General features: G+C 34.6%; 1 protein-coding gene across 1 annotated transcript in view; it reads right to left on the reverse strand.

Annotated features, from left to right (window-relative positions):
- The window catches only part of ADGB (androglobin), a gene marked incomplete at its 5' end in the record, with an annotated part of 91,010 nt that overhangs the window by 32,531 nt on the left and 32,479 nt on the right, over positions 1 to 26,000 (reverse strand). The window contains 10 exons of the mRNA XM_057363966.1: positions 203 to 296; positions 1,689 to 1,823; positions 7,378 to 7,516; positions 9,471 to 9,638; positions 11,091 to 11,205; positions 12,689 to 12,821; positions 14,272 to 14,374; positions 16,010 to 16,073; positions 17,928 to 18,096; positions 21,706 to 21,751. Of these exons, the coding sequence (XP_057219949.1) occupies positions 203 to 296; positions 1,689 to 1,823; positions 7,378 to 7,516; positions 9,471 to 9,638; positions 11,091 to 11,205; positions 12,689 to 12,821; positions 14,272 to 14,374; positions 16,010 to 16,073; positions 17,928 to 18,096; positions 21,706 to 21,751 (1,166 nt within the window). The remainder of the gene's footprint in view (positions 1 to 202; positions 297 to 1,688; positions 1,824 to 7,377; positions 7,517 to 9,470; positions 9,639 to 11,090; positions 11,206 to 12,688; positions 12,822 to 14,271; positions 14,375 to 16,009; positions 16,074 to 17,927; positions 18,097 to 21,705; positions 21,752 to 26,000) is intronic.

The raw sequence follows: 26,000 nt of genomic DNA on the forward strand, positions 1-26,000 counted from the left end.
ATCTGTAACATATCTAAAAATTAGATTTCGCTCATGTAGGGTACACAGAATAAAGCATAGCATATATTCAGTCATATATCCTTTCCATCAGCGTTTTGCAATTTTGACACTAATAATGACCTTACCATGTTTATTTTGTGAAATACCAATTATGACAATTGTATATAATTGCCTGCAATAAAATAGTTTATTACATGATTACCTTAACAATATTAGAGCACACTGTTCAAAATTTAACTCAATCACAGTCCACAATTCTTTCAAGGTTTCTGTGACATCAGTGTTTTCTTTAGTAYCTAGAAATAAAAAAATAGGTTAGAAAATATAAACACCCAGCTTTGTTGTTCTAAATTTACACCTGCCAAATACTTTTGAAAAATGCCATTTGCACAAGTGAATTGGTTTATTTGGAGTTTTACAGAATTCTCACTGAGCTGAAAACTGTTTTYTCCTTTGACGGAATATATTCCACTCATCATCACCTTTGTACTTTTCAGCACTCCTACAGCTGCAGAAATTATGTGATCAATATTTTCTCTAATTTGCAGTTTTTTTCACTGTAACATATTGGAGTGATATCTGGCAATCTCTGTCCTCAGAGAATAGGCTATTTAACTCCCAACAGCTTTCATTTGCAGATACCAGGAAGGGGTTGGGATGTACCTAAACTATCTGTCTAGCTAGAAGGAAAAGAATTGGGTAGCTCCAGTGGGTAAATCATCCCACCCATGGTGGATAATTCTCATGTAACAGGATGTGTTGGCATCTCAAGGTGTCTTCTCCTATGCATGGAATACAGATGAAGASTAGACTGTTTGATTTTAAAAGTTTTCAGTAGCACAAAACAGATCCTGGTTTATTTCAAAGATATCCTTTTAAAAATAGATGCCACTGGTTCTAACTTGAATGTTTGGATTCAAGTCAMAATCTTTGAATCTCAGCCTAAAGATCTTCTCATTAACCATTTGGATCTCAGCCTAAAGATCCTGTTGCTACCAAATTCCTTTTCTCATRTGGGTACTTACAGATTATAGCATACTCTTTTTTTTTATCTGGTCTTTCTGAAACTAGAAACTATCACCTGTAAGTACAAGGCCTCTATTTAGTCCTGATCCTTAAAACTCTACCCAGAGTTGTTTTCCTTCTCTCTTCCTGGACACTTGGACACAGTATTACTGCTGAGATAATAGAAGTGCTGAATAGGAAACATGCTGTATGTCTTGCTATGTAAGATTCCTCTATCTATATACATAAGAACCAGTACAGCATCTCTGGAGCACAGCATCATACTCTGATACTCTGTGTGTGTGTGTGTGTGTGTGTGTGTGTGTGTGTGTGTTCCACTGATTTCTCATTATGATGCTTAGGTTCTTGGATGATTTCCTTTACATTTCCACAAAAAAAAAAAAAAACCCTAACATGTAGCCCAGCTCTCACTTAAATCTACATTAATGTAAATTCTGGCTTAGTATTTATGCAAATCTGGTGGAGAGGTGTATCTTTCCTTTGTTTTTTAGTACCATACATGCTAACTGASTGGTTAAGTATACTTAATAGAACCATAAGTTCTATTTCATTAGTTTCAGTCAATTTTATCTCGATATTAATTAGTAAAAAACTTGTTACATTAAAGATTTGAAGARGATGAAGTATGAAACATTTTTGAAAGGCAATTTTAAATGACACACCTGGTTCTCTGCTCTTCAGTATTTTCCTAACATAGGTCCCTCTCCAGAAGGCTTGAATTTTGAGAGCTGCTGCTTCTTCTTCAGCTGTGGGAGTTYGGTTCTCCCAACTACGAAGGGATTTCCCCTCACTGCTCTCTGAAGGATTGGAAGAATGAGCAATGTCAATAAAGCTGTAGCTGCCTGTAATGAATTTAAAAAGAAAAAAAACAAAAACAAAAAAAAAACAAACCACAAAATAGCAAGCGATTTCAATCATAAAACTTTAATGACAAAAACATCACTCTTGAAATTTTGTTTTTATCATGATAAAATCAGAGAAAATATACTGTATAATTACACAAAGTCAAAATGTCAACTACTTTGCTAATTCCAAACACCAAAATAATTTAATTTTTCTCTTCATGGACAACCACTGCAGGACATTTTTTAAAATCATATCTCCTACTGTAATTTCAAAATATTCTTCCAAACATGAACCAAGAGGACTTGATACACAAAATCATGACTCTAAACACAGCTTCATAAGATTTTAAGTACTTCTGTCTCTCAATCTGAGCATTTCATTAAATAATAGTTTAAACATCAATGTTGCTCAAAATATTTTGTTTATATTCCTTTGCAAAGAAGTCATGGAATAAGGGTAAGGTCCATGATAAAGGGAGAGTTCGTCTGGTTTTCTGTTATCAAGAAGTTTTGAAGTGGAACAGAAATTAGTAGGTTTTGACAGGTTAGCAGTGAGTTCTTTGAAGACATTCTTGCCTAGAGTTAGCCATCAGCACTCTAGCAGATTAATCTAGATAAATCTAGCACAGGCCTTAGCGAAGGGTGTGGGGAGCAATACTCCACGGGGYGAGTGCCTGGGGGGTAATTTGGAACTACACACATGGAACAAAGGGGACAAGACTGCACGGTGGGTAGGAAACAGTGCTGCAAAAGGAAGTTCCAACAAGCTAAAAGGAGAAGAGGAATCTGCTTGAAAAATGTAGACAACATTGCAGGCAGACAATCTTAAGAAAAGATAGTGTTTACATCAGCCAGATCACACATTTCAATCTAATCTCTTTTACCAAATATTGCTAAATCAGGCTGTGTTCTCAAGCCTTCATTGCTCATCAGTGCTGCATTTCCAAATCTTAGAAAGCCTCTTTAATACTTGGGGACTGAAAGATTACACAAGCCCACTTCAATAGAAAACAGATTAGAACCCAACAACATGAATGGCACAACCACTTTTATAAAACAGAAGCATATAATCACAGAATAATACAGGCTAGAGTGGGCCACTGAAGATCATCTGGTCCAATCCTACATCCAGTGCAGGATCAATTTACAGTAGGCTGCTCATGTTCTTGACTAAATGCCATGGCCATTTTTTTAATACTTTCATAACCATGGGGACTCCATAATTTAAGTGGGTATTCTTTTCTAATTTTTGACTAGCTTCATGGTGAAAAATGTTTCCCTAATATCCAACTGAAATTTAACGTATTCTAAAATGTGTCCTGTCTGTGCACCCCTGGAAAGTTTTGGCTCTCCCATTCATTCATCAATGTAACACATTTCAAAATTAATTTGTTCAATCTACAAGTTTGTCTATTTTACAATTAAATAACTCAGTGGCAATATGACTTTTGAMCCCACCAATCATTGTTTTCACAGAAGGGAAATAGACTTCAATTTTCAGCATGTGATTTAGCTCAGAAGAATGAGTTCTGCTGCAGAGTCTACATTCTCCATATAAAGCAAAATCATATATTATAAAGTAAAAGTTGTATATTTATGAACACACATATGCACAGACTGACCTAATAAGTAAGCATATCCTAACATGGAACAGGAATCAAYAATATATAAAAGTACACAGAAAAAGTCTTGGTCTGGTATTGACCTATGAACCAGCTGAAAATTTCACCTATTGAAGATGTCAAGTGGAATCCGTATCTAGAAATAAATATCTATGTCTCTAGAAATAAAACATTTCATTTGTGAGAATAAACACCTGGATATACAGTCAGTTAGTTAAATGTTAAACTGTTTCTGAAAACACAAATATAAAAAATTTGGGTGGACTGTCACACAGAAATCAATTCTATTTCTAGAAACTGTCAAAATTTACCACAGATCAGACCAAATCCCCAAAATTATGAGTATATATTCCTAAAGTATATATTCCTAAGGAGTTTCTTTTTTGTTCTAATTTTATTTTATCCAATGTCAAAAGAACAAAAATTTTTTTTTGCAACATTTAAGTCAAAATAATGAGGTCTAAATTAAATATTGTGATCTTTAAAGGCTTTTTTTCTTACTTAATATTTCTTAGTATTTTTTCTTATAATCAGAGAAATGTATACTGTGAAATGATTTAAATAAATCATTATTAAACTAGTGAATGCTTTAAAATCAATCAATATTGAACTAGTGGATGTTTCAAATTTGACATTATGATTGAAAACAGATTTGTCAAAAATCTCTGACATGCCTTAGCTGCTAATCAGAAGACACACTGCTAATAATAAAACTGAAACTTTCAAAGCAACCTAGCAAGACTTTGTTCACTATAAAATCACTGCAATTTTCTTGCAGGCAATGTAACAATTATTTTTTTGAAAAAAGAGTATTTTGCATGTACTCAAGAGGCACTTCACATATTCAACAAATAACATCAAGCTTTCCCTCACCCTTTACTGGAACTCAAGATCAAATCCCAAGTGCAAGAAGAAACAARTGTTCAGAATTCTCTTTTCAATCACACAACACAACCATATAATCATTCAACTGATATTTCTGGAGAAGCTTGTTTTGGAAAAGAACTGAGCAGGAACAGGACTTCTCAAATACAGTTTACACAGTTAAGATAAGCTTACAGAGAACAGCCTGGCTTCTAGATAAAATCTCAGATCAGAAGGTTTTAGGAGATCTGTACATAAAAGGCACTCCACTTCCACTTGAAAATTGGAATTTATCCACAAGAAAGACATGTAGCCCTTGAAATCTGCCTAAATGACCGTCAAGTGTCTGACACTCTTTAAAATCATTGCCACAGACTTCCAGTGAACTTGCTCACTTGGGCCCAAGGAAACCAGGACAAGGTAGACAAAGAACATGTGCAAAACACAGGAGGCAGGCAGTATTGAGCTGCCAACACCTTTTCTTGTGTAATATCATCCGGATAGGCTTCCTTTCCCAGGAAGCATCATGTGCCTCTGYAAATTCAGCACCTCATCACTGCCCAAAGTTCTGCAGGGTCTCTTTATTCACTCTCTTTCCAGAAGAGTGAATATGGGTACAGAAGACCCATGCCATGGTGGAGCACTCAGCTTCAGATACTTCCATCTTTTTTTTCTTTGTTCATRTGGCATGGTCTTCCACTTGTTTCTTGTGGCTCTTGTGCTAATTGCTCCAGCAGGATGGATCATAACTTGGTAGAGCAAAACAAAATATCATTAGGTCACTTTGGCTCCTCAGAAACCTTACCAGGCATGACCACTAACTGCAGTACATCACAATATCCTTGCCCTTGGTAAATCTTGAGATTAATTCAGCACACAGTGCAAAATGAACATGCTAATATAAAACGGAGGTGGCATTTCAAAGAAAGCTCAGATTTGACCTTATACACTCTCAGACACAGATGACAAAAATATTTCATTCATCTGTTATGGTAGTTTACGCTGATGCCTGTTAGGTTCCAAAGGATTACAACCTCAAGTCTTGACAAGTTCTGAGCAACTAACCTAACAAYGCAGCAGTACTAATGTGAGCCAGAGAAATGAGGTGATGCCAATCCTTCTAGGCTTTCTACAGTGCAGTTTTGAACTGGTTTTTCCTGCTATCTACCTGTTTTTCTGTGACATTTCACTTGGTTTATGCTTTATTTCTTTAGGCTTCTGGATGGAACCTGAAGAGCATGCATTTACTCCAAAGAAACCTTTATCAAGCAGGGAAAAACATCAATAAAGGTCAAAAAATGTCCAATGTCACTAAAACCAAAGGGAAACAATTAACTTTCCAGTCCAGTAGGGATCTTTTGTAATTTAATTTTACAAAAGCAAATAATTTAAAAGGGTATGTTGGACACTGGAGGAAACAAAACTGAATCAGAACTTGTTTTCTCCATGCATATTTCTACTTTTTTGATTCCTTGCCCAACTCCTAAAAAATATTCTGTCACAGTGGATCTCATATTTTAGTAATTTATATGAGATCTTTGCTACAACCTGTCAACTGTGCTAATTATTCAAATCTATTTAAAAAATGTCTTCTATTGCTGACAAGTGTTTAAGGGTTTTTTTGGAATACAGAAATCAGTAGCACAGTCATATTGAAAATATATGACAGGTGTTGTTTACTTCAACTAGTGTGACAAATGCCAATATGTTGACCCTTGTCATGGGATGCATTTCTCTGAAAAATACCTGATGTCTCACAGAAGAATAAACTTCAGAAGAGGGGAGATTCAAAGGAAAGTTCCCAGTAAAAAGACAAAAGTATACGTGGTTATAAATATTTTCTTAAAAGAAGATTATTACATCATTTTGTCAGTAAAGATATTTGTGTAAATTTTAATTTAGTTTTTATACTATTTTTCCAGAATAAATGGACTAATCAAAACCAAATTAGTATAATTTTGTTTGATCAAGTAGAAACACTTTATTCTGTAAGCTCACAACAGATGAAGGAAAAGCTAAGTCCCAAAGAAACGGCTTCAAATGGTGTTCATGTATCTTCCCACCAACCAGATAAATATTTTTTTCTGTTGTGATGTGACATAAGGCTTCTATTAATGAATTAAATGCTAATATTAATAGATTTTAAAGTTGCAAAGACTGAAAAATAAGTCCTAAAAAGAAAAATTTTGTTGCCAAGCAAACTTAATAGTAAGTGCACATGCCTCCAAACTGCATAAAAAATGAAGCAAAGAAACAGTGGGAGGAGAATTATCCCTGCTCGTAATAAATATCGTGGCCTTCCAATGGTTTCTCTCAGAGAATGTTCAGGTACACAGCACACCCTAAMCACAGGCTGGAGAAGAGGCAGATGGTGGTGTAGCCAGTTCTACACTACATGGGTWTGACTAGCCAGCAAATTAGCCAGCCAACATAATAATTTCCAGAATAACAAGCATAAAAAWCAAGCAAGCAAACAAGCAAGCCAGGAAAAATTGAAAWCCATCCCCCCCCTCAAAAATAAACAAAAGCCTCTCAACCCATCACTAAGAAATAGTTGAACTTTCAATGAAGGTACTAACTTGAGTGTTTCTTCACTCTCATTTTGTGAACAATTAACGCATTTAAGGTCTTTTCAACTGGTGGTTTGAACAAAAGTGATGAGCTGCATTACATCAGATAAAATATGTAGATGTTTGTTCATGTTTGTCAATACTGACAAATGCAACACAAGGAAGACAAAGGGCAGTTTTATAAATTAACGAAGGGTAAACAGACGTTCTGGAACAAAGGAAACAATCATTCCTATTTAGAGATGAGCCTAGATGTGCTGTCAATAGAAAAAGTCTTAGGCCTAAAAATTAACTGTGCCTACTTAAGTAAAAAAAAAAAGAAGAAAAAAAAAAAAAAAAAAACAAACAAAAAAAAAAAAAAACAAACCACCAGAACCGGACAGCTTTGGCTTCCCTGAAAATAAGAATGGGCAGATGTATTTGAAGTGATTAACAATATCAATACATTACCTGAAAACACAGCGTCATCCCCAGAAATATCAGTGTCCTTAAAATCCAAATTGAAGGACCTGAAGGCAAATCTGTATCTGTCAAGATCCTTATTGTCTAATGCACACCTGATCAAATACCAAAATGCATTTTTGAAAACCTAAAATCAGAAAGAGGAAAAGCATTCAAAGAATCATTCATTTTAAAAGACTGATTTATACTGTTTCTCATTATTGTTTCAAAACTTGTTTCCCTCTTCTTTTTACCATGTAAAAATGAAGTCTTTAACTTCGTCTAACAAATAGTGTATCTGAAAATTAATCCTGGCTATAGGACTACAATGCTTTGAGACATCAAGAGAAAAACTGCTTTATTCCTGGCTTATAAAAATAAGAAAATAGGATTTATTCTACAGTGCGTTTATCACCCCAAAACATTTTAGTAGTTTACATGTTGGGGATTGATGGCCTCATACCAGAAGACATTGCTATCATGACAATGGGCATTCTAAACTCGAGGTTTCAGAACAGAGACCGATGACTGAAAGGGAATGCTTTCTAGATTAGGAGGTGGAACTACATGGGAAGATTTAGCTCTATTTTTATTCTTTAACAAATGAATGCTACTTAAAGAGCAGAAATCCAGTCCTTCCTCCTCCCCCCCCACCACTGTWGATGGGAATTTTAGAGTGTTTTTCAGAACTTGTTTCACAATCTGAGTTGAAGAACATAGTAACAACTTAGTAGAAAAGATATGATTTTTCTCTTTCATCATCCTYAGTTTCAGATTTTTCTGCTTTCTGGAAACATTTCTTTTAATACTAATAAACACATCCTTTATTTTTAAATTTTGAAGACTAGTGAAGAAATAATGCAGCAGATTTTTTTTCTTGCATTCTGAATAATTTTTCATTGTTTGTATTAAAGATAGATAATTTCCACATTTTCATTGTTGAATCACTCTCAGCTCAGTGCCTCTCATTTATCAAATTTCTGGCCTTTTATTCTTTTTCAGCTATACACTGGTCTTCTCAGAGAGGGAGGGATGAAGAGATATGTGTGTTTGTGACTACTGAATTTTTCTTAAGGTCTCTAAGTTTTGCACATATTTCGTATGAGTATGTACATTTAAAATCTGTGAATTACCTTCCTGAGTCCAAACCTTTTTATATTTCCCTGGTGGACTTGTAATGAAAATTACCTCTTTCATGAGTGCTGCACCTGTAATCAGTCTTTATTAATCCGTTGTTTTGCTGAATCTGAGCCTGGTGTCAAGCCCAYGTATAAAAGCACTAGCTTAGGTGTCCTAATTTTTAATATCAGTGGTTAGAAAAGTTTTAAACCCTTTCTTCTATGCAATCTTCTAAAATACACAATCTAAACTGTGTAAGCTTTATATTACTTGGATGAAAGTAAATTAACCTGGAATATATGAAGTAGTGACTAGTAAAATCAAGTTATAACACTATTATCAACATTTGCGTACACATAAAAATTAGTGTCTCTTCTGTAAATTTTTTTGTTGCCATCTTTTTATAATATTGAAAAGCTATAGCATAGACATCTACAGTAAAGTATAATGTTTTCATCATGTAGCTTTAATTTATTATACAGAGCAGAAATATTAAACAAGAATGCTGCAGTTTCAAGAATCAAGGAAAACCAACTAAAAGTACTGTGAATGAAAGAACTCATTACTGCCTTCAGTAATAGAAGCTGTAATAATGTTTTCCTGCTCCATTAACATTAGGCATAGAAAAGTACAATGAGAATTTTCTGCATTTCAGGTAGTATTTTTCAAACTCAAAATGAAGTGGTAATATATAAACAGCTCATTCTTTCTGCCCCAAAGTATACTAAACTATATTGACAAAAAAAGACTCAATTTAGAATGTACTACTCTATGCACATTGAAATTTTTCTTATTAAAAGAAGATAATTGTACCAATGTAAATTATGTCATTTGGGCTTCCACTTTATAATGAATGACACATTCAGAGCATGCAGGTGGTCTTTATTAAATGCAGAGACATTGTTTTGAAGCGGAAAATGAGAATGTTAAGCAGTTATCCAGTGTTTGTAGCTTTTAGATATGCATTCATTAAAATTGTTCACCTTTAAGTTTTCTTCAGCCATTTTAGTACCCTGAATGCCAGGAGGACAATGAGATTCTTCCAACTCCTTCAAGGCTTTAGATAGCTCATCCTTACTGCTATAATTATTTATCACATTTCCAACAGCTTTCAGGATAACTGTAGCCTGTTCTCTAAATCGACAGCTCTCCTGGGGAGAGAGATTAAACCAAATATTAGAAAGATGGCTTTAAGATTTTCTTTTGGTTTTTTTCTAGGCTGTGACAGAATACGAGCTTTTTTTCTGTGAAGTACAAAACTTTTCTGAATGCATGCAATTGTCATTAATAGTATAAACTGTAAAATCAGTTAGGTCCCTGATATTCCAAAGCATATAAAATTCTCACTGATTTTAGTTAGTGAAATGAAAACAATACAAGACTATAGCTGTCACCATAAGATATATCTATTAATTTATTTTGCCTATATTATTAGTCCTAGGAAATTTAAACAAAAATAACATCCATATAGAGACTTTCTACTGCAGTGACAATAARGCTGTCAGCTGCAGTGCTCAGCATTTTCTGTTATAAAAGGACAAATTAGTATTTGTATCCTGCTGAAAACAATGATCAAATACATGCTGCCTAAAGCATCATTAATCTTCATCAGGATTTCTGTCCAAGAATGTAGACACTTCACTGCAAATGGCAGTCTGCAGGACTGGCAGAGAAATTGCTGTCTTCAAAAAGAAGTGCAGAGGAGACCCAAGGATAAAATTCTGCTTTATTTTCTTGATGACAAATAGCTTTTCATCCAAAAATTGAAGGCAAGGGGATAGTATAGCCACAAGGTATTTTTAATGCCCCAAATTCTTATATTTACTCTTCTTTATTACAATAAATATGATAAATTTTCACAAGAGTTTAACTGCCCTATTATGAGGATCTGGAATTTACAGTGCTATGCAAATTTGCTGTGACACTCACCTTTGAAAACATTTTTGCACAAACATTCTCTAGAAACTATCTTCCCTACCCTCAGGGCCCTAAACAAATATTTGGGCCTACAGCTTGTAAAAAAAACTTGAAAATATGTGTTATAGTGATATCTGTCTGGATTGTAGATAATGAAGAACAAAAGCAGTAGTAATTTCTCCCCTGGGCCTCTCTTCTCAGCAATGAAAAGTTGTTTGATCTAATTGCTCATTTTAGATATAAAAGCTGCTCTGGGACTCAGTGAGTAATATGTGATTTCACAGGACAAAACATGCTTCACTGATGTGAAAGTTTATTTAAATGGACAGGTATATTTTAATAACAATATCTATATTATGACATACCTCAAAAAGTGAGTTATATGTTACTCCTGACATATGTATTTCAGGGAGACTATTTGAAATGTTTTATGGTCCTCTTCTATGTTAACCAAAGTACTACCCAATGCTGACTTACATATTTATGTAAGGTAATTTTTGCAGTATGCAACTCAGAACCTGTTGTACTGTAAAACACATATCTTTAATGTCCTTATCAATTTCATATTAGAATCACTACTATACCATTTAATATAATAACTCTAAATGGAAATCCAATATTGCTCCACTGCTAATTAATAGTCAGAAAAGCTATTATAACAAAGTTTGATTAGTCATTATGCACACCTGCTGAAGAGCTGGTATCACTTCATCCTCTTCTCCAAAGACACATTCCACCATGGAACACAGATGAATGCTGTGCCCTATGGGACAACTTACTGTGAAGAGCAGTATATGGCGCCTGTATGCAAGGAAAAAACAAAACCTTTTTTTTTTTTTTTTCCAATTGCAGCAATTCTTGAGCTTTTCTTTCCATGCATGTGGTAATATCTTTGTCAGAATTGCATTTAGGTGCAGCAGCCCATCCATGACAGCTTCAAAGTTTTAACCCGAGAGCCAGCAGAAGAGTAAGAAAGGAGAGTTAATACCCCACCCCCACACAGACATATTTTTAATTACATCTTCTTTTGACTGAAATTTAAATGTTCCCTAGTCACTAACAGCCAGTGGGAAGAGAATTCCTTTCATGCTTAGCAAGTGACTTCTCTTTTGGAATGAAATGGGGAAGTGGTCAATACCCCTATTTGTCTCTCACACCTTTTGGAAATTGAATCTGATTGAAGGGCTCCTGTCTCTGACTGGAATTGAGAGAATCAAAGTTGGGAGCTTATATATTTGAGCTGATGGTGTCTCTGTTACCTTTGAMATTTACAGGTGCAAAAAGATTCACATTTTAGGCCTCCCTACAGGACAGAGGGATACAACCTTTGGAAACTACACAAAGAAAATACATGTGAATGCAGAACCAGATGTGAATGCAGTCTATACACTAAATAGCAACTCTTCCTGGTTTAGTCTGAAATAAAACAAATAAAGAACACTCTTAAAGATCTTTGATTTAATTTCATTGTGCAAGTGTTGTGGTATTTTCTTTCTATGCCTGTTTTTTTGACATCTTACTTAATTTTTTCAAAATACATTTTGTTTCATCACTTTGAGATTAAACTGGAGATTCTCTTGTTTTGGAAAAGTAGAACGCCTGAGTGAATTAGACAGGAATGTTATGTTTATGACAAGACATGAAGATGTAATTTTCCTGGTTTCCCTGGAAGAGTTTAAGAAAATAACGTATGAAGGACTTTTGTTCTTTATCTATTTCTTTATTTAAACAATTAGCCAATGACCCATGCTGAATATTTAGAGTTACATGCAAAGAGTAATAAATCATATACAGCAGTACGTGAATGGGAAATAAGATGTGCAAGACTTCACAGRTAATGTTAGAATTTCTTCTGTCATGTTTCATAAATCCTGTTTCAARAAAAGCATTGAAACCTCCTACAGTATCATCATGCATTTACAGTTCCACTAAAAGTGCTAATTCTTACATTTTTCTTGCTACACCAGGGAACACTTCAAAGCATTCTAGTTAGAAACACTTTTAAGTAGGAATTTGTATGAATTTAAACCTATTTTTTAGCAAGTCAGTGTGTTTTTTCTTGTTAAATGCTCTTAAGTAAGAGTAAAGAACTCAAAATCTTTATAAAAGATTTGGTAAACGCATAGCAATTCAGCATTTTTACCAAATCCTAGCTATCAACCSATTTGATACTCCAAAAATTGATATTGTAGTTAATAAACTCTTACTGTGTTACTGTGTAATGCAAACAATCATTTCAAGCTTTAACTAAAGTGTCAGTACAGAAATGAAGCCTCATACATACCCAACAGGAAGATTTAACACAGTAGCTTTGGTTGCAGACGTCTGCATCTTTAACACAAGCTGTCCAGGAATCACAGATTTCCAAGAGAAATATTCAATCCTCAGAACACCCTCTGTATATTCTTGCTTAGTACCTAGATTAAGAAAAGAAGACAAACACAATACAACTCACACAATATGGGGWGGGTGATTAACACTAAAATTAAAGCACACCTATGCAGAATTTGTAGCTACTTTATAGTCATTGGTCTTCATTTAGGCTTTGCTGCTCAGAGAAAAAGTCATTTAAAATACATTGGTTGTACGAAATACGGCTTATTTGTACTGTTTGCTAGAAAATMATGTTTAAAATAATGTGTTACTAAGTTGTATACATCAGACATTTTCCAAGTCACTTAAGGCTGCTGTAAAACTCCATAGAAATCCTTTCTGTCCACTTGCAAAGGAAGCAAACAGCCAAAAAAACTTGTATTTATTTATATTTATAGCTTACAGCTTAATTATTTTAGCAGAATGGTCAGTTTGCATTTTTTTAAGCTTTCTTTTGGTTCTCTCTACTCCACTCTAGATGCACTAAGATTATATCCATATCCAATGTTTGAATATCTGATTAACCTAAGCCAACTACCATAAAATGCCTTATGTTTTCTGAATTCCATTCTATGTTTTTCATTAAATACAAGGGATTTCTATTTAAATAATTCAAGTTGTTGGACCTTGAAAAAGCCAACTTTAAATGTACTTGACAGCTCATTTGTAACTGCCCGAAGCCCCGGTCCCGCCGCACCCCGCGGRAAAGAYGACACGAGASGYGCAGACAGGTTCTTCTTTATTAATCTTCGGATTTCAGCTCTGCCTCTAACTCCAGCAACTAGCATGCTTTATATACACTTTTCTTATCTTCCCGCACATAGAATCACACCAATCAAACAGGTCCCAGCCAGATGACACAGCTGGGCACTCTCCAATCTCAATCTAGCATGTTTTTGTCTTTTATTGGTAGAATACTTTCATCTATCCAATCCCATTCATCTCCATGGCTGATATGTCAGCCCAGCTCGAGTCTGCGCTGTTTTGACCCTCTGAGCCCAGGCTGTGTCCGAGCCCAGCCCCCACACACAGCTGTAAGATAGCGAGGGCTACGGCAGCTCATTGTGTACCAGTTTAAAAATAATTTCAGAAATATACTTTGGTTATATTGCTGTTTTTACTGGATTATGATTGGCTAAAGTGTAAAGTAGGTTGCAAAAACGGAATCTGTGGAAAAGAAACCCAAAGAAACACAAGGAAATCCGTTCCAGAAATATACAGATGAAAAGATTGCAGCAAAAGATGAAAAGGTTGCAGCAAATCATAGTAAACAATAACGGGAGGGATCCTTTCATGAAAACGTTCATCAGTATGAAATAATAATGAAGCATTGCTTGAATATTAGCACAGATCTTAAAATCAATTTGATGCTTTAAACTGCTGCTAAACTCTCAAACTGGGCCCAAGTACACAACAGACAAACACAACACCACCAACATATTCAAGACTGGGAAAACACAACAACTAACACGTACTTTTCTGTGCTGGCCTTACCTTCAATAACGTCCCAGTGMACTATTGTAGAAAAGCTAACCAGGATTTCAATGGGCTTCAGACTGTCCACAAGTAAATAATAGAAGACTTCATCATCAGTAGACTGTATAGAAAAAAATGGACATTTGTTCATCTTTCATTGAATGCTGTCCCACTGACCTTATACAAATTAGAACTAAGATTTCAGATATGGTGTCCTTAACCATGGTATGGGAAGTAAGCAATTAATTGTCACTACTTCTTCCAAATTTCAAACATGGAAATTAAGCCCAGAGCCTCGTGCTGCATGTATAATAATTTTCAGTTAAGAGATAAAAGGAAACAAAACAGTTGCATGAGAATATATATATTTCTACACATATTCATCATGTGCACCTCAATGTAGTAGTTGTGTACTAGTAGTTGTGTACTAGTAGTTGTGTCTGCCCAACAATCAGCAGAAGACCAAAAATTTTGCTTTGTATTGAAACTTTATAATCTAAATTAATTACAGAAAGCTTGAAATAAATAAGTACTCTTTTAATTTGTAGCTACGAGAGATCCTCCCTCATAAAGGGTTTTCTTTCCTACAAAACTCTAAGGGGGTAACATCTTTTACTCTCAACTTTGATACACAATTCCAATGCCAATATTAGAAACTGTAGAATGATTCTCCTGCTCCTAGAAACTCTTCAAAATCTAATGATGAATGAGCTTCTTTCCTCAGAACTAAACACAATACATGTCTTCCTGGATATTCCAGAGTCATCTGATTTTTTTTTTTTTTGGTATTTTTATCTTCTTATCATAATATGAAAATGTTATTTTATAAGCATGATACAGAATTTACTTAATACTCCAAACATCTCATCTCTTTCAATGTAAGAAATTAGAATTTTCTACAGCAAAGGGTTAGGGTTTTGGCCCCTAACAAGACCATATAGGCTTACATCTCCTAAATGCTGATTATAGCTTATGAAAGTATATCATGCTGTCATTAGGAAAATTTCTTGAGATGTGATTACAGAGAGATGTGAAATTGCAGGAATACTACAATTATGAAGCATAATGGATATAGTTAACCTTCCTGGTACAGGATTTTACATAAAATTCATGCCTGGAGTTTACATTTCAGTAGTCTACAATTACACTTTAGATACCCTATAAAATAGGAGCTGGAATAGGATATTCAAGCATTTTAAAAAGCCTTCTGATAATATGAACTAATAGTAGGTTTAGAGAAATTCTGTAATTTCAATGTAACTAAAGAGTATTTCTATACCTATGCAACAAAATGCTGTAAATAGCAAAAAGACTTAGCACTTAAAGAGAAAACAGAGGCCTATGCTAAACAGACTCGGGATTTGGGTCTTAGGTAACAGGGGAAGATGAAGGAGAATTGAAGGGCAGATTCTGCAGCTGAGTGATCATTAAATTTAATTTAGATAGCAAACTGTTAAAACGTAGTTCAACATAAAGAGTGGATGGAGATCTAATTCACTATCAATTTTCATTATTTACATAAGCCATTTTTTTGCTATTGTGCAGTAGCATTCCAGTAGCATTTTTCCTTGTCTTAAACATACATATGTTTAATACTGAATATTTGCTTGCAAACATAGGTTTGTATTGACTAATCTTAATGCACTATTTTTCAGTAATAGCAGTTCTATATGATCTACCAATATTCTTTAGGATATATGTATTATATAATTATGTAAGACTTTGACAAAAAAAAAGGCACAATAAAGTCATTTACCGTAAAGTAAGTCTTCTGATAATTATAAGCATATGTATGTGGCTTGTGAAAAACATACAGCTTCCTAAGAAGAATACAAAATTGAAATATTATTTAGGGCTGTAAGTAAATAAGCAGTATAAATTATATAGTTTAGCTAAGTGTCTATTTCATAGCACAAGATATTAATTTTAGTTTCATAAATCAGATTCCCAGCTATTTCTCAAAAATGATTCAACATTTTCAATTATTAAAAAAATGTAAATAAAATTAATTTCCAGACAAAGCAGCTGACATTAATTTGTGTATTTGCTGCATTTCTACAATTTTCCATTGGAGGTCAGGCCACTAATTTGTTTCTTTTAAATCTATAAATGGTAACGCACTAATATTGCTCTAAAACTTCCATGCTCCTCTGAAAATTACTGTAATAAAGTTCTATGTATAGCATAACTCTAAGGAAGAACTGTTTTATATAGGTTATTAATGTCTTTTTTCAGCTCTGTGATGTTTGTAGACCTTCAAAAAACTGCAAAATGTTTGACAACCATTTTTTCTGACCTTGATTTCACCAAGGGAAACATAAATGGCTTCATCTTTAATTGAGGATGGAATCAGATGTGAACCAATGTTTTGATTACTCAGAAACTCCACAGGGATCCTGATCTACTGTTGACATATCAATTTCTTGCAATGACTGAAATCATCCTCACTTCTCAAAGTTGATAAGAACTATGAACATTAATTTTATTTTCACTGTATCTGAGATGTAGGCATGTCAAAGAAKGAAAAGCTTTCAACTGAACTGACTGGTAAAATAAAAATCTTAGGTGCCTAATATCTTCTGAGGGATAAATTCTTCAAAGGTCCATCGAGATGCTCTGTTAACACTTACTTTATCAGGTCACCATGAAAATAAACTCTCACTTATTTAGAGATAAAACTGACAAATGTTTTATACCTTAATTAATATTAATATTGGTCTACAAAAGGTCAATTTGGCTAACAAGTTAATATGTTCATATTTCCCATTCTCTCTATATGCCACCATGAGCAAGATTTTAAAGGAAATTACATTGCTTGTGATTTTTTTTGTTTTCTGAATATCCTATCTTCCTGGACCTGGGACTACCTAAAAGTAGCAGGCAAACTTTAACAAGGCATAAAATACTCTATACTTTTTATTCCTTACTGCTGGCTCATATAAAAGTTGTGCATTCTCCTCTGTAGAGTGAGTACAGTTTAATACCTGCTCAAGAAAACACTCAGAAAATAAAAGCTTCACAAAGAAATCTCAATTACATATTCAAACAGAAAAATTTTCTCTGATAAAATTTCTTCCCTCAGCAATCTTAGATTCTCTAAAGAATATATTTTGTACCAGGCTTCTCAAATTTGAAAGACAGAAGTTAAAGATATTATGCTACAAGTACACTAGCTATATTTTTATGCTTTCATTTGTATGAATGCCTTGCAATTATACTGAAAAGGGAGTGAGAGAGAACACCTGGTTGATCAAATGAAGCTATGCTGACAGCAACAGATTTCAACTTTATTTTTTTTTTAGAATTGTGTTCTGATAAAGACTGTGTCTGCCCAGAGCCTCATGGGTTGTAAAAGGACCCAATGGCCAGAACATTCCATGATCTACAATCTTCCACCCCACCTGCCATCTGACAGCTGCTTTATGGAGCTGGTGGCTTTGTAATCCACTGTATTCTGGAGGACATACCCAAAGCACAGAATAGGCCTTTAGTTACAGACTCACTGTCAACAGGGACAGTAAGTCTGGTCAGAAGAGTAGCCACCCTGAAAGGCAGGGTAGTTACACAAAGAAGTTCTGTTAGGAAGATATGCTTTTTATACAGTCATGTTTTGAATTTTACCATTGTTATACAGTATATTTTATGGAATAAAACCCAAACCCTCTATTTCTTACTGGAAACAAACACAGAAGTCTTCAAAGCTAATCCAGGTTTCCCTGGAAACTGAAGTCTTTTCTGACTCTGTTTCTTCCTTTGATTTAGCCCCTGTCTGGCTCTTCACATCAGTATCAGCTGTTTCTGCCATTTGTTTTCCATCTAAAGTAATATTCTCATGTAATTCATCTGCAAAGACAAAAACACAAAGAGCCAATATATTGACAATATGCACATTAAAGTAGTATCAGTCTTAAAAATTTTTCTAAAGTTACAAGGTAATTGTTCATACATTAGTTACTATTCATATAGTTTAACYTATAAAGCTCCAGCGGTGATTGAAACAACTCTATATGGAAATTTAGTGTTTGCATCTGCAACTGTTTAAGTAGTCTGCCTCAACACACTGCCACATATTGAACTGAGTGTTAGAATCTTCAAGATCAGCTTGTTAGGTACACACACATTCTGCAAACCTAAAGTCATCGATATAAAGAGAAATACATCCCCTTGTCCAAAGCTCCTGTTCAGTGAAAGATTAATGAGGTAGTATTATACAACCCACAGAAAAAAATGTAAAGTAATGTGGAGGACACAAAGACCGAGACTTCCCTCTGGTACTAGCACCCCCGATGATGCTATCAAACAAATCAGTCTAACTACTTCTAAACACAATCAGATTTGAACAGATAACATGACTTTTCTTGTAGGAAAATCAGAATTCATACCAACGTATAAATACAGACATATGCAAGACAGATTTTGCAATCACTCCATAACTTTTTGTGTTGTAAAGTCACTTTCTCTGCATTTTTTCTGTGAGATTCATACAAATAGTTACTGAAAATATTTGACTTGGCCCAAAAAGAAATTCTGAGAGTAGCTCAGCAATCGAGAATATAAGAACTGAACAGCTATTAATTCAGAATGCTTGCTGAGGAAAAAGATGAGGTAATATTCCAACATAAGACATAACAAATTGAAAAGCTATTAGAAATATGTATCATTTATATTTAAATGTGCTTTGTAATATTTCATTATCACCAAGACATACAGAGATAATGTGTGGSTAATATATGGCTCTAAATCAGTTTTCTAATATTTTTCAAGAAATTAAAGAAATTACATATAAGGAAAGGCACCAAAGTCTTTCCTCCTTTCCTTCATCTGAAGAAGAACGACCTGAAAGCTGAAAAATCTAGACTTTTTCTCAGTTTAAGTTAACATGGGTGTTAGGCTTTCAGTATATGAACCACTGTGCCTGGCTTACAAATGCAAGTGGACAAAGGGGATGGTAAGTGGGTCACTAGAACAGAACAATGCCCAGTGCCATCGTCTTGTGGCTCAGTGTCACTTCTCTTCTTCCACTCTGACCATGAGTACAAGAGTAGTATCAACAGACATTCTTCTGCATCAGCCAGTCAGTAGAACTCTGCACACTTCAAAGAGAACACACACTGCACCCCATCTAAAGTTAACAGATAAACCTTTCTGATTTTGTGTGCAGGCTGGAGGGAAGAGTTCTCTTCTGCTGCAGCTAAAGGAAAGCAAAACCACTGTCAACAAAATATTTTCATCCATGCACTCCAAAGGCTGTACTGTTCAGAGCTTCCTGAAACAACTATAAGAAGAATGTAAATCAAATTGCTAACTATTGCTTACCATTTATGCAAGTAGTGCCATGGAAAAAAAAAAAAAGGAATAAACCCCAATGCCATAAGTCTCAATGGACTTCAGCCTATTTAGATTAGTGAAAGTATTTTTTCTTTTAAAGAACATACAAAGRTAGAGAATCCCCAAACAAAGGGTTGACATATTGAAAAGCAACCACTTATCCAGGGAAGGTTTTGTTTATATGTGTGAGTTTACTTGTAAAATATCGGTTTTAAACAGGAATGTGTTTTGAATCTGCTTCAAGTGAATCAAAAAAAACTCTTCTGACAGAAGATCATTCATATATTTTACTGTCTAATGACCCTTAACAAATTCTGATGAGATGAAATGACTGAATTCTCTTCACACACTTTGCAAAATTGGAGCAATTTTTAGACATGCTAAAAAGCATATTAAAGACCTCATAAAAACACATTTAAAAAAATATTTATCTTTTTCTCTCTGTTTTGCCTAATGATTCAGGCTATCAGACATTCTGTGGACTTTAAAGGCTCATAATGAACAGTTTTGAACCAACAGTAATATWAAGTAACCCTCATAACGTCAGTGAAATTGGAATAAATGTATTTCACATAGAGAAATGACAACACATGGATTGAGATAGGCCTGAGGAAAAATCTRTGAAAAGAACCTGAGTACAAAAGATTTCAGCATAGTAGTAATGTGAGCAATTAGTATTCTAGGCCAGAGGATGGAAATATGTCCACATAATCCTTTTCCTTGGTTGTGTCATGGAAGCTTTGTTCCAATGGGCATCTTTTGAGCGTAATTTAGAGTGWGCAGAAAAGAGGCCATCTGGTTATTTAGATACAATAACTTGGAGGTCAATTAATAGAGACAACCACAAAAATACCCCAAGTTCCCAACGTATTTATTGCAGGGGTAGAGTCATCTATTGCAATCTACTGTACTTCTACTACATTTTTGGCATTGAGCTGTGACAAAATAACCTGAAGTTGTTCAGTCCTCAAAAATACAAAGCCAATTTATTAGTATAGGGTTGGAAGGAGAACGACTTACATTTACTTCAACACATAAAAGTATCATAAATAAACTCTCACTCTTCAGTGTATTTTYAGTCTGATCCAGGTTTTTGGTTGTTCCTTCCTCCCAGTATAACCTTATCTTGTGTATGGGGATTACCAGAGACTGTTGCTGGTTGAATATTTTTCCACAATGAAGATAATATTAAAATCTGTGAAAATATCTAACCTTATTGGATGAAATTACTGGGTTTAATTACTGTATCAACTATGAAGTTATTCACACGGTTTTATTGAAAGGATATTTATTGTATTTGTCAATTATCGGAAGAGAAGTTCATAAAAATTTCACAGAGAACAAAATAAAAATTAAAAAAATGGCATTCTAAGCCTTTACTGACCATGAGAATAAATCTTCCTAAATACTTAAAAAGCAAAGGTGCACTTCACAGACTGCTGTGTGAACTGAACAGCTGAAAAACAAGACTAACATGAGTGTCAAGTGTGAATCATGGTGTAAATGATGCATGAATACTATTCACACATTTCAAATCTTCTGCTGTGAGATTCACTTTCAGAACCCTGGTAAAAGGAAAGATATTTCCTAGCAGTCAGTTTTAGGACCCAAAGGATTTGTGCACCCAGCAAATAAACTTATTTTTAAAAGAGGGCTCATATTTTTTAAGACCCTCTTATTTTTCTGACCACATCCTTTAGTCATTTACCTCAAAATGAGGTATTCATTTTGAAAAAAAAATTGAATACTCTGAAGAGTGATGCAAAACACATTTCAAAAGAACATTCATTAATTCGAAAACTGTTTTCCAATTATTTTTTGTCATTTTTCATGGGGAAAAAAAAAGAGAAGAGCAAAATTCACAGGATTTAAAAAAGCTCTATGTACAAATACACTGTATTTTCCTGGAAGTAACTTATGAGAAGGGTTTGGATTTTTTTTAATACCAAACTGAAGATTCTACTCTATGTTATTATACATGCTAGCTACCACTGGCTCTTTGAAATCTTTTCCTGTAAAACCAACACCCATACATAAGACACACTGCTGATATATGTACATGAGGATTAACACTGAGGCCAAACAACAAAGGAATGGCAAAAGTCTCACTTCACACACACTTACCTCTACTGTATTGCTCTGAATTTTGTTGGCACAAGGAAATGGTCTCCTATATGGTGAAAAAACAAAACAACAAAAAGTAAAGATGGTGATTATAATCTTGCATTATTTTCTTGGAGAAAATACCTGATTTTGGGGCAGTTCTTACAGAGAGAGAGGAACAAGCTGGTAAGTTATCACCATGGGTTTGGGCCGGGTTTTTAAATGAAAAATAAAAGTAGTAAATGTTACCATAATACCCACATACATATTACTGACAGAAAGAATTATGTTTTTCTGGAGAAATATATGTGATCTGGAGTCTGAGATAAAAGCTSTTTCACATACCTACCACTTCACTATTAACATAATGTTCTTTTATATTACTGGTTTTTGACAATACAGGAAGTTTTATTCTATGAACTAATACTCTTATTCTACAACCAATTCTATTTTTTCCAGGTTTCCATCCTTAAAAAATATATGGAGGGCTCCTTTTCCCACAAGCATATCTTGTGGGAAAGATGTGAAAGTGACATTACACAAGTGACATTAGCAACAGCATTATTGATTACAATAGCATCTTTTGTTTTCTATCACTGCATAAATAAAAAAMAGACTTTTAAACATGTTTTTGGCAATCAGCTTTATCCTGGTCAACTAAAGCTCCAAGCTAGAGCTTCTGAACTAATATGAATGCAACACAGCTGCTTGCTCTTGAAGTTGAAATGAAGTTAGCCAGCCTTTCAGAAAGTCCACTTAATAAATTTGCAAACACAGGGACCTTTTCTTTGAAACATTAAAATCTCTGATTCAAAAATGTGTGCCGAGTCATCCTTCCTTCTGACTGTCCTCTTCCCTGCAATATGACATACATACACTGAAAAAGAGGCACATCCACCTCTTTTTTTTTTCTTTAATGAGGTACAGTAGGAGAAAAACTGGATAATGTACAATCTCTTTCTCCTATTTGAATGTGATACTATTAGAGGCTTAGCTGGACTAGCTTTGTCTTTGCAATATTAAAGTCTAAAAAGGCTATTACAAGCAAATTTTCAAGCTTCTTTTCATCCCAGGTCTCCCTTTACCTAGATTTGTCACTCTTCTCCCCACCAAACTCCTCACATACCATTACATATCTTCCCATGTAGCAAAGGTGTTGATGCTCAAACTGGTAGCATGGACATGGCCAGCAGCAGGACAGACACAGAGATTTTCTGTTCTGCATTGCAAAGAGTAGATGTGGGAGCTATGCTGAATTGGAGCTGCTTTTATGCTTTCTCAGTACAATCTAGAAATATATTTTGAGGGTCAGACTGACATAATTTAGAGTCTAAGTCAGACTGGATGGCAGGTCATAACAGTACCTTGCACAAGGTCGCTGTGCTGGAAATCCAGGTCTGTCTCAACCTTCCTATTACAGAGCACCCATTATATGAAGGGGCCAGTGAATGCTTCCTTAGAGGAAAATTTATGGCTTTCTACTTTAATTTCTAGCTGCAGTAAAAGTCTTCCTGCAGTATTTTACAGAATCTCCATGAGCTCAGGACATGGGAACAGGCGCAGGAATCTCGCCTCTGGCAAAATTTTAGTTTTTTGATATTCTCTGAATTAACTAAAGGAAAGAGTTGAGCAAATAATCTATGGAATTTACAGTCTCTATCTCAAAAYAGGAAGTACCAAATAATTTAATACATATAATTTAACTTCAATATTGTTTATTGAGGGAATCAAGAAGTTCCATTTTGGCACACCACAAATCTGAAATTCTATGCCTAATCTGATTTTTGCAGGTTTTTAAAAAAACATTCAGGAGTCAAAGCTCATGATAGGTCTAATATTAAGAGCAATTAAAAGAAAAATGAGAACATTTCTGAAATTGTTAACAGCTGGATTAAGAATTCAGTAGTTGAAATATATTGCATTTTACACTTCTTTTTTAGATTAATTTCTTGCTTTTCTAAAGCAAAKGTGCTGAAAAGGACACTGTAGGATCTTGCAAATACCCATGTACTTCAGCTCCTGTTTCCAGAATTCTGTATGCACAACTGTTCACAAGTCAAGCTGTGATCACTTGTCATGTCACATCAACAGTCATGTCTCAATGTAGGGGCCTGAGAAATCACATGGAACTCTCCCCTTTAAACAGTTACTTCAGAAGTACGCATGCACAGAGCTGTCATATTTCTGCATGAGTCCACAACTTGCAAGATTCCAGTACTGCCAAATTCCTTGTAGGAGTCACAGGATTTACCAAAGATACACGCCAGCTGTACAATCAAGTTTCTTCTCAGAAATCCTAGGCATGTACAAAGGCTAGGCAAATCCTAGGCTTATACAAAACTACTGTATAAGCCTTGGAGACTGCAACGTCTGTACAAGAAGTGTAACACTTTYTGCCCAATATACTGTTCAGGGACAGTGCACATTATCCATGCTTCTAGCATGCACATGTGGTAGCTTAATATAGAGCTACTTTGTTGGTACTGACAGCYGGCAGCAGGACAGCCTGGAGAGATACAGATAATCCTCAAAAACTGTATCCATAGAGTTTCCAGGAAAGGAGGAGAATGTGCCCCGGAAAATCTGGATGCTTAGTAACTTCATCCAGTCTGAGCTGGAAACCAGTCTAACCACAGCTGTGCAGAGACTCCCAGTTTTTGGAGCACAAACATAACACAGCCAAAAGCTGYGTGCATTTCTAATGGCACAGGATTTGCTTGTCTACCTAATCCTCAYTGATATGAAGACAACTGGATTGTCAAGAAAGTTCTCATTCTTTCATACTACCCAAGACATTGGAACAGAAAGACAAAATAAAGTCATTTTTCCTCCTTAATGAACACACATTGCTTGAAAGGTCAGCTCTGCTGCCACAGGATCCAATAAAGAAATAAATAAGAAAATATTTAGATCCAGTTGTGAAACATGGAAGGATGCACACAGTTRAAATTCTGGGAGAATTACTTATTGTTCTTTCTTCAATGAATGGCAAACCTGATTGAAAATTGTGAGGAAAATTCCATAGTTAACCTAATAATCTAATTTATCATCTATTATGTATGGTAATCATTARTGCATATTTATAAAAAGAATGGTAATTCATAAATTTATAGCTATCCTGTTACTTTCAAGGATTCTTTATTATTTTTCAGCCTCCTAACATTAACTATATTTCTATTTTATTCAACTTCACCAAATAATATGTTTTAATATTTTTCTGATATTCTTACAAAAACAGTGGCCTTTTCTATGTAGAAATGGTACATAGCAAAACCTTACACAYCAGTTGTTCTGTGAAAAACACAAAAAGAACAAGCTCTCTAGATATGACTGCAGATGAAGGAATAAAGCTTCAAGTACTCAGCTTTTAAGATTAAAAGTCCATTTGAAAWCCTTCAAAATTACAAAGTCGATCAAAGTATTTCTTAATATCTAACCCTGTATTAAATTTCTAGGTTTGATGTTGACCTGAAAGTTATATCATCAAAGGGTTTTCCTTCTATAGACACTTGGGCACAGTCTTTTTTTTTTATTTCTCAGTCACTGTGCTCACTAAATGGAATATCAGTTCTCTCATTTGAGCTGATACGTGAGGAGAAGGAAAAGAGGTGGATTTTTTAAAAAGGCAATGGTACAAAAGAAAAAACATCTGCAAAGTTGTGCACAAACTGAGGTATAGAAATAGCTTAAGAATACCAGATTACCAACTTGGCTTCTCTTTTATTCAGTCTGTAATCTTAAAGCTGCCCAATATGTACATGCAAGTTGGTAATTGTGAGCCCATCAAAAAGTCTCTCTACACCACAAATGTCTGAATGCCTCTTYTCAAGTCCCTCTTCTAATTCATGTGCCTCATATGTCAGGTATAATTMTTTTCCCTAAAAAGCAAGGAATTTTCATTTTATGAAGGTTGAAGTAATTTTCAAAATTATAAAATCTGTAAAGAAAATAGGKKTTTTTTTTTGTTTTCTATCTAGCTCTCCTGCTAACTCAATACCAAATCACTGCACTTAAGAAATGTATCACACGAAGGACTAGAATGAGAAGAAGAAAAAGCTTWTTGYGACACAACAGTCTGTAATCTTTATGTGGAATAAAAAAAGAACACACAACAGATCATGCAAATTAAATAAACTGGTATCAGCTGTACACCAGAAGGTAAGACTGAGTTTGAATACAAATATGGAGGGATTGCGGTAAGAAAAATGAAGGAAATATGTACATTTAAGAACCAGTTTATTGTGTTTACATCACTAGAAGAGAGTTGAGACTTTAACACTTTTGCTCTAGAAATTAGCATTGCCAGAGAGCTTGAC

This window comes from Malurus melanocephalus, unplaced genomic scaffold (assembly GCF_030028575.1).
Source record: "Malurus melanocephalus ecotype Western Australia unplaced genomic scaffold, MMel_1.1 scaffold_33, whole genome shotgun sequence".
In the NCBI taxonomy this organism is placed as follows: Eukaryota; Metazoa; Chordata; class Aves; order Passeriformes; family Maluridae; genus Malurus; species Malurus melanocephalus.